At 38.3% G+C, this 9,816-nt stretch overlaps 1 protein-coding gene across 3 annotated transcripts; it reads right to left on the bottom strand.

Moving 5' to 3' along the window:
- Nucleotides 1-1,776: 1,776 nt before the first annotated feature.
- On the bottom strand, nt 1,777-9,580 carry ARMC10 (armadillo repeat containing 10). Of its 3 annotated transcripts, none has more exons than XM_042872505.1 (6): nt 9,415-9,580; nt 8,156-8,304; nt 7,061-7,195; nt 5,624-5,800; nt 4,488-4,559; nt 1,777-3,157 (listed from the first exon to the last, which is right to left on the bottom strand). In XM_042872505.1, the coding sequence occupies exons 1-6, from the start codon at nt 9,578-9,580 to the stop codon at nt 2,903-2,905; spliced, it is 954 nt and encodes a 317-aa protein (XP_042728439.1). In that variant the 3' UTR covers nt 1,777-2,902. The 3 variants fall into 3 exon arrangements, with proteins under 3 accessions (XP_042728439.1, XP_042728441.1, XP_042728442.1); XM_042872507.1 differs by lacking the exon at nt 9,415-9,580 and adding an exon at nt 8,951-9,350; XM_042872508.1 differs by lacking the exon at nt 9,415-9,580 and adding an exon at nt 8,790-8,926.
- Nucleotides 9,581-9,816: the final 236 nt, after the last annotated feature.

Raw genomic sequence — 9,816 nt, 5'->3', positions numbered from 1 at the left:
GTAATAATGGTGGTTGTTTTGCTTCATAACTCATAAATACTTTGTGATTATTATTATTATTATTTTTTTTTTTTACTTTTGTGTGTTGCATTTTATGCTTATACTTCACCAAGATCAATGAAAACAATAAATTCCCTGTGATTTTAAGGCATTGACTTCTGCCAACTAATTAAAACCACTCAAGGAGATCTCACCCTGCAAGTGAGCTTCAGTTTGGAACAGTTACCTTTTAGGAGCCAACACTAGGACATGCTAGAAATCTTAAAGAGCTTAATGCCAGCAAAGAACAGCACAAGGAAACAAATTAATGCTGAGGAAGGCTTCTGGAGTAGGTAATTAAACTATCTGTAAGCAAAACTATCTTATATTCCTGTAGTGTAATTCGTATTTAACAAACATCAAGATTTCTTTATTTGAAAAGGTATTTTTGCTATGAATCTAATAACCAGAATGTGTTCAAAACTGGTTTAAAACTACTGCTAGTAGTTCAGTGTTGATTTCCACGAGGATGTTTCAGACCAAGTCTGTGTTGGGCCTTTTATTTACACAGTAGCTTCAGTAATGACTTGGATGTGTAGTGTCTATTATGTGTAATATTTTGGAGGAGACCAAGTTGCTGGATATCTTTGAAGGACATTATTAAAACTTTTTTTTTTTTCATTTCGAAACTATTAGACTGCATTGTGTAAAGTTCTGTATTTTAGGAAGGAAAAAATGAAACTGAAGGAGTAGCTATTATATGTAGATAAGCAGCAAGATACAAGGATCGGTGCCTTAAACATCAGCAATGTCAAACGTTTTTGGTTTAGATGTACTTACTGTATTTATTTAGATGTACTTTTGTGTTTAGATGTATTTTTATGTACAATAGTGACAGCTGTTCTGCTTGGTGCTGATAAGATTCCACCAGGTGTGGGGCAGAAGATTAAAGAAAAAAAATTAAGACCCTTTCATAAAGACACATTGGACAGTCTTGCATTATTTCAAAACACCTCAGCAGTATTGTTCTGTGCAGAAAAGATTTTAAAACAGATATGGACCAGAAGACTGAAGCAAGAATGCAATATGCTTCCTTGTGCTTTAGATAAAGAGGACAATGGTCATTTCAATTCATTCATGTCCTTTGGCAATTGACAGAAACTGATTTTTAGAGTGGGGTAGGTAGAGAGGAACATCAAAGCATCTCCACTGCTGAGATTAAGAAAGGAAATGTTGGTAAAATCAGATGATATATCAAGAATAGACTGATATCTTTTTGTCTTAGAAGGCAAAGAAGGTGGAATAAGTGACTCTTCAGTGTCTGGCCTAGGCTTTATCTTTGCTAAATACAAAAGAGTTTTTTTTTTTTTTTATATATATATATATATAAATTTATATATATAAATATATATAAATATATATATATATAATTTTTTAAATTAATTTATTTTTTTATTATTTTATTTTTTAATCAAAAACTGGCAAAACACTATGAGATTATAATACAATTTGTGTATCGTAAGATGGACTGGGTTTGGACCAGTGGGAGGGAGAAAGAAAAGTTCACTATAAGTGCATTGATGGACAGAGTTCTATTTGGGATTCATGTTAATGTGTACTTCTGCCTTAATGGTATTCCTGTTGAATTAAAACTACTTGTAGAGATTAATTGGCTTTACCAGTTCATTGATCAAGGCACAGATAAGTTGTATTTTCCAGGTCATACTTTTCTTGCAGCATTATCTATTTGGAAAATGTTGTCTACTGAAAATAAGTAAGATATCTAGAGAACATACAGAAAGAAAAAGGTAGTATTTTATTAACAGTTGAGTGTGTGTATTAACTTAAAGATGAAGCATCTGGTCACAGTTTAGGTAATGCATTTCTCTTAAAAAAAAAAAATAATAATAATAATACTAATACACAGTGTCTTCATAATGTGGCATTCTGGAAGTTTTAGTAGTCTTGTTTTGGTATACAGTATTTTCTACTACATGTTCTTTGCTCATCAATGAAACTTCCTCCAGTTTCCTTTGCAATGTTTTGATGTTCCATTTAACTTTGAATTAATGCTGCAGAGGTGAGTGAAAATATATGGGGGCTAACTCAACAGAAGCACTTGTTCTGATAACATTCCAGGAACAGAACTCTCCCATGAGCTCTCATAAAGCCTCTCCACACAGGCTGGAGGGCTGCTACAGAACAGAAGCTTTTGTAAAAATGTGAATGATATTGCTCTTCCTGGCTTCTTTTAACAAAGATAATACAGAGATGCGGTAATGTAATTTGAAAAGCATGTATGCTTTCATTTAAAGCTATCAGTCCTCTAAGGGAGATAAAAATCCTTTGATTTTGCTAAAGTATAGAAACGTTTCATGTTGTGTCTGACTGCACTGTACTTCAACTAAATGGAATAGATGTACTAAACATATGACTACATAATTTTAATATGCACTTTTCATTGAAAATACTGGCACTGTTTTTCAACTAAAACTAAAAAAAACTAAATAGCTGCTGTTTAACAGGTACCAGTAATAAAATGGAAACAACTAAGCTCTGATTGCTGAATCTTTAATGCATCATTATAGAGATGCTTATTCAACAGCTGTAAATATCTAAGGCACGAAAATTCTAACCTTAAGAATATCTAGATAGACCTTATTCATGAATTTAAAATGTTCATTGTACATGTAAAAGCTTTCGTGCTTTAAAGTGTGCCTCCCTCTGTTTACATATACCAGTTGTATAGTGGTTTCTCAGTGCTAAGTAACCTGTTTCTTATCTTGCTTTTTACAAGAAATCTGTTATACTCCGCAGTCTGTTTAACATAGAGTCTCTTGTGATTGATTGCCAAGTACAATAGCAATATTCAGCATTTTTTTAATATCTAATCTTAAGATATTTGTCAGTCACTAGTAAATTACTACTGTGTTAGTAGTCTCACAACTTGCTCTTTCACATCTGTGTCAGGGTGATGCAGTAAAGATGCCAGCTTCTGAGCAAATGCAGTAGAATCCCTGCAGAGTATAGAGAAAACAGAGTCTTCACTGTATTCATCCTCTATCATGATGCTGTCTTCACTGTTCATGTTCTTTTTCAAATTTGCTGCAAATACCAGGGCTCTGAGCAGAATATCTGTGTTCATGCAGTTGTCAAAGAGTAACAACAGTGATGGCACCTAGGACATCAAATAAATCATCCATATTTAATCATCAGTGCTATGTACATCTAGCTAAATCTAACTTTAAAAAATAGAAAAGAAATCTGCACCTAAACAATCTAAGTCAGAAACCTTGTGAAATACCAGAACTACACATAATGAGACATCGTGCAGGAAACCTGCACAGCATTCATATTTGCTCTTTTGAAAAGATGTGTCACAGGCTAATTAATACTTCATACTTTCAGTTTTTTAAAATAGAGTGGTCAGGAAGCTTTCTGTCTGTAAGAGAGCCTGCTTTTCTTCAAGTAATTTTACTTTTGCCTTCTGTGGTGATCTGAACGTTTGTTAACGTGTCTGATAGAACTGGGCAGGATATACTTTCAACAGAGGACTGAACATATGCCTACCCTAGTCTTTTTTAATTGTGAAAATCCAGTAGTATCTAGACTAGTTCTGCTTCTGGGAAATACCTCAGAAGTAAAAAGTTTGCTTTTGAAATCAGCCACTACATATCTTAAGAAACATATTTTAGTGAGGAGGAAGAAGGTGCAGAACCATTCCAGCCCCAAATCTTTTGTTTTTGGTATGAGAAAAGGATGTAACTGAAATAAATGTGTATGTTAAGCCAGAAATGGGAAGTGTCAGATAAAGTTCTCCATGAAGACAAGCGATGCACAAGAAAAGTTATTCATAACGCCGAGAGAAGAAGATTTATGGATGCATTTGAATAAAGAGGTGGGGATTTCAGTGGAATTTATTTTTCTTAGGTGTGTAAGCAATTGAAAAGGTGAAAAGGGAAAGCAAGAACAGGCTTCTCCACCTTACTACTATTTGGCTCTAAACTAAAAGAGGTTTGGATTAGACATTTGGAAAAAAATCTTCGTTATGAGAGCAGTAAGGCACAGGCATGGCTGCCCAGAGAAGCTGTGGATATCATATCCCTGGAACTACTCAGGGTCAGGCTGGATGGGGCCCTGGGGAGCCTACTGGTGGGTAGCAGGGGGGCTGGAACTCTAAGATCTGTAAGGTTCTTTCCATCCCAAACTTTTCTGTGATCCTATGATCTGAAATATTATACAGGAAGTATGACCACCAAGTGCCTGCAAGTGCATACGCCCCATACATTTGCAGTTAATGTAATCTGTAATACACCACAACCTAAAATGTTAACCTGTGAAAGAACGTATGCTTCTAATTACTTATATGAACCAGGTACTTACTAGAATTTTACTTCAGAGTTGCATATAAACTTGGATTAGAGGAATTTAGCCATATTACACGTACACATCTACATACATACACGTAAGTAATTGCTAAAAAAAAAAAAAAAAAACTAAAACCTTACTTGAGCTTTGAGAAAATGTCTTGTTGTAGCTGGGTTTGCAGACAAGTTCACAAGGACTTTCAAAACTTGTATCTGAAATAAGAAACATACATGATCATTGCAGTCTCCAGAACCAGAATGTGTGAACAGACATTAGTGCTCCCTGGCCTTTGTCATCTCTCTCTACCCTGAGCATATCCCATCACTTTTTAGTGTAGCCCGCTATCTTCTGGTTTCCTTTATTCTGATAGTCTCCAAACACAAATTCTCACCTTCTTTCAGAGAATCTGGATTTTTCACTAAAGCAAGGAAAGTCATAAAAATCATTCTTTTAACATGGTCACCAAACTGTAGGGACTCCAGTATAGTCTGTACTGTCATCTTTTTTAACATGGAAAAGATTATAGATTTTGGTTTTTCTCAGGATTTAAGCTTTCACACAATTACATGTGTAAGGCTTACATAAGTTTGAAATTCCTTAGTATTTTAAAAGCAGGAGGTGAGACTGTGGAAGATGTTAATCTGAAGAACAAGCAATAAGGACCAGGATTCAGGGTTAAAAAATAAACAAGCACTTAAAACGTGATCAGAAGCACACACAAACACAGCTTTGTCCTTTCCTGGACTTTGATGCACTAATCTTTTATATAAACACTGAAAAAAGGCCAAGTGTTATTTATTGCACTTCAGTGAAGTATATCTAGTAACTTTAATGGAACTTCGTATTTCTAAAAGCTATTTTTGATCTGGGAGAACAATTCAGTGCATTGATATCGATGTAATATCCCAGGAATTCATGCATCTATGAAGTCTTTCAAATGCAAATCTTTCTTGCCCTGTCGTGCAATTGCAGTGTTTGGTAAGCAGAACTCTAGAGCTGCTGTAGTAAAGGAAGTGTGCAAAAACTGTGCACACAGCTACAGCTCTAGCCCAGTAATTGCATTATCAGGATTCTCTTCCTTCTCTCTCTCCATTCTTCCTGAATTTATGTGGAGTAAGTAATATCAATATGAATATCACATATTTTATGGACTGTCAGCTACTGCCAATAAATACTTGTTTTTCTAAGCACACTCTAAACCATGTTATAAAAACAGTAGAAAGGAGGCAAGTGAAACAGCTTCATAAGTGGTTTATAACAATACAGTACTCAATACCTGTGTCCTTTCAGATCCTTCTGAAAGCAAATGAAGAAAGCATGGAATCTTGTTTATCATCTTATAATGATAGTCGTTGGTAACAGACATGTTTGTCAACAATCGGAGTCCAGCTAGCTGCAGATCAGAGTTCAGAGGAGCTGATTCAATGTTCTTACAAACTTGCATAATATATACCTTGGGAAAAAGAGAAGATGAAAAGGAAAGACATTTCTTTGAGACAAGCAGATTTCCTATTCACAAATAGCATCAATAGTCTAGAAACTGGAGCATAAATACCTACTGAACTGCTTGTTGAATACATAATCTGATCGAGGTACTTAGAAACAAGCATTTATGTTTTGTTTCATTTTTAATACATACAAATACTGTGACCTGATAGAAGGAGACAGGCCAGACTTACACTCCCTAACTTTCTTGAAGCATAAATTACTCTGAAAACTCAAATTGCTTTGACGCCACCTCAGAAGTGGTACATTTGCTTCAAGAGGTTATTTTGAAAATCACCTACTTAAAGCAACTAAGGTCTTAAATGTTCAGAGCAAGCCAAGGGTAAGGCTTGGAAAGAAATCCTTCCTTCCAATTACATGGTCCATTCACTGGAGTACGTGTTGGGATTAGTGATGACAACTGACACTGGCAACTATTATCTACAAAATTTTCTTCTGAATGATATCACACAGTGAACTCTGTGAGTGCTAAGAAAAAAATTACTTTGCCTTCGTCAAAGGAGTTGTTTTCTACCTACATGTCTATATAAATATGTGCTATGGGCAAGCACTTCTTTAAAAAAAGTTGCTCAGCACTAAAGGTGCTATAAATGACAGTGTATAATCAAAGTGGCTTTCTATCATGCTACTGAAGAAGCTTCCAAAAATCTTCAAATCTGCATGTAAGCTCACTGCTTGGACACTTCTTGATCAAATAATGCCAAAAGAGGCTTTTTCTGATGGCTGGTCCCATCTCATCTGTACCATCTACTGTATTTATCAGCAAGACTTATTACCATTATTACAGACTTTTTTTTTTTTTTAAAGAATAAAACACCACACTGAGAAGTGGGTCACAAACAAGCCCAAGGGATCAATTACCATTTTCTCATCCAGTTCCCTTGCCTACGGAGTCATGTGAGACTCAGAATGCTACCCATCTTATTACACGACCTTACTGATGTTCTAAGGATATTTAGAAATCACTTTGCCTCACATTATTTCCCTATAAACCTAACAGCAGTATCTCTGTTTAGCAGCGCTTGGTGAAAGCTAAATACATCCTGCCCAGTTTCCTTGGTGCTTTTTCAAAAATAAATTGCCAGTGATACAAATGCATTAAGTTATCTGTTTGGCTTTAGGGTGCACAGCTCATCTACAGCTGATGACTCTCAGGTCTAACCTCAAGACATTTTAGCATTTTATTTTTTCCTTGTAATAAACTTACCTGTATCTCTTCCTGATTTTTAATATTCATACTCAAATTATTAAGTGCATTTAGTGCTTTTTCTTTAACTGTGGGAACACAATCCAAGAGCATCCCTCCAATTACAGAAAGGCCATCCAAATTTCGAATTATATCCTGAAATATAAAAGGTACTCAATAAAATTGTTGCAAATTTTGAATTAAATGCTGAAAGCTTTACTCAAAGTTTATTTTTGTGCAAAGGGAATTGTGTAAATTAAAACTTTCAGAACAGACTACTCTGTTTAAAGTGTTAGTTTGTTATTTTTTGTATTATGATTGCATACAAAATTAAATTATGGTATTTATTTTAAAACTGCCACCTGCTCACAGTATCAAAATCACACTGGAATGTAATTTCATTTGAGAGACACCAACAGCATAAAACCTTCTGTAGAGTTGCCCATAAAATAATAGAATTTTGAAGAGCTTGCAAATTAAGCAGGCTCCTAAAGCAGGCAGAATAAAACCCGTTACATTTTGCTAGTGCTTAATTGAAGAAGGATTTGATGCAGCTTGTTAATTGTAAAACATGTAATCACTAAGCTGCCGTTTGAATTTGGGATCTATTAATTCAAATGAAATTCTGAACAGTCCTGCTTAGGGCCAAAGCTTTTCTGCATCATATTTCCAACTGAATCAAAGAGAGCTGGATGGCAGGGAAGCTGCTGCAAATGGCACACAGCTTTGTAAACATCAAAGCTACTTGAAAATATTTCAGTAGATTTCAGATTGGATCCTGAGATTATTTAACTTGTCTCAAATTCAGCCTTTTAATTAACATTATATAACTGAAGGCAACAAAAGACATATTTACAGCACTTTGAAAATACAGGATGCTGTAGAGAGTTTGAGTACATTTAATGCATACAAATATTAAGCACAGAAATCTTGTGAGGCTGATTAATTGCATTCTTTGGACTAGCATGAAATTAAGGCATAAACATAAAACACAAGATTCAGAATACAGGTTAGCCCAGCTCTCAATCTTGTGACACTCTCAAGCAAAACAGCACCCTTCATTTTCCATACTGATGGGTAGTGAAACGCTGTTGTTTTCTACAGAACAATACTTACTTGATTTACAGAGAAGGCAGCACTGTTACTAAGAGTGATTAAAGCTTGCTCCTGAATTAATGGATCATCTGTGGCCTTGAGCAAATGAATAAGCTTCTGTAGAGCGTCTGCGTCCATGCTGTGGGGTGATGGAGGAATTTCTTCCATCACTGTTTAAAAATTAAATAATACCAAGTTTGAGACATTTCACTTAGCAATGAATGCTTTTTTAGCAAGTTGAGTTTCAGTTCCAGTTTCTCCCCATTGTCCCTTGTTCTATTGCTGCACCCCTCTGAAAAGAGTTTGCTCCCAGTGACTCGACTCTTTTACTTCAGGTATTTATACACAGTGATGAGATCCCTCTCCAGACTTCTCTTCTCCAGGCTGAACAGCCCCAGCCCTCAGCCTTTCCTCATAGAGAGGTGCTCCAGGCCCCCAGTTATCTTCATGACCCTCCACTGAACTCTCTGCAGCAGTTCCCTGTCTTTCTTGAACTGGGGAGCCCAGAACTGGACCCAGTACTCCAGATGTGGCCTCACCAGGGCAAAGCAGAGTGGGAGAATCACCTCCCTCGACCCACTGGCCACAAACACGTACATGTTCTATGTTTGACTGTACCCAACAACCATATAAAGGCAAGAAGATTTTGCTTTACCACAGCACAACTTTCATCTTTTTTCCTGAATCCCGTGACTACTTCTTCTCAAGGTACAAAAAGAAGGAAAAGAAAAGGAATGTGTAACAAAAGCTTGAGGTGTATTTCTCTAAGGTTCATTAACAGCAAACCTCCCTTGCAAAATTACAGGGAATGTTCACCAAACGTTAACTTTTTCCTTGCGTCCCACAAGATGAAATGTGGAGATCTGTTTGGACATTACAAGGAAAGTGAATAAGCCTTCTGATCTGCAGCCTACTGCTTGCAGAAATCACGCTGGTGACAATGTGCTCGCGCACCGCGCTCCTCTGACAGAGCCACAGCCCAGATGATAAGAACGGCGCTGCTCCGTGATGGAGACTCGCGAACAGAGAAAGGCCGTTCTGTCAGGATCGCAGAACCGCAGGGGCTCCAAGGCCTGCAGGAGCAGGCTCCCAACGCTGCCTTACATGGGAAAGCAAGCAGGCCGGTTCTGAATTTCTCCAGGGGAGACTCCGGCTGTAAGCCCGCCCCGCAGCAGCGGGCCTTCCCGGCGCTCACTGCGGTAGCGGGAGCACTGCGCTGCCGATCCCGCGCCGCCGCCGCCCCTCCTCTTCCTCTTCCTCTTCCTCCTCCTCCTCCTCACCTGAGGGCGGAACGCAAGGCGCTCCCCGCCGCCGCCCTCGGCCCGCTGCCCGCCTCCAGAGGCGGTAGCAGTAGCAGGCGCCGGCGCCGAGCACGAGCCCCAGCACGGCTGCTCTCACGATACGCCGCTCGCCCATCTTCCCCGTCTGCGGAAGCCGATGCCGCATCCGGCGCCGCCCCACTGCGCTGAGAGCTGTGTGCCCGGCTCGGATGGCGAGTCCACCCGGTTCGGCCGCGGCTCGACTCTGCTTCGGCTTGTTCTTACAACAACGACGTGAAAATACCGCTGTCTTAACAAAGCACAGCGCTGGGTACAGTGCGTGTCCCAGGGACACGCGTAAGTGCTGACCAAAGCGGGAGGCACCGCGCTTCCCCTCCCAGCACGGACACACCCCGAGGGCTA

The sequence above is a fragment of the Lagopus leucura genome, unplaced genomic scaffold (assembly GCF_019238085.1).
Source record: "Lagopus leucura isolate 7727_CA_CO unplaced genomic scaffold, USGS_WTPT01 Super-Scaffold_100008, whole genome shotgun sequence".
Lineage (NCBI taxonomy): Eukaryota > Metazoa > Chordata > Aves > Galliformes > Phasianidae > Lagopus > Lagopus leucura.
The sequence above is the reverse complement of the archived record's forward strand: the minus strand, read 5'-3'. Positions and strand labels throughout refer to the sequence as shown.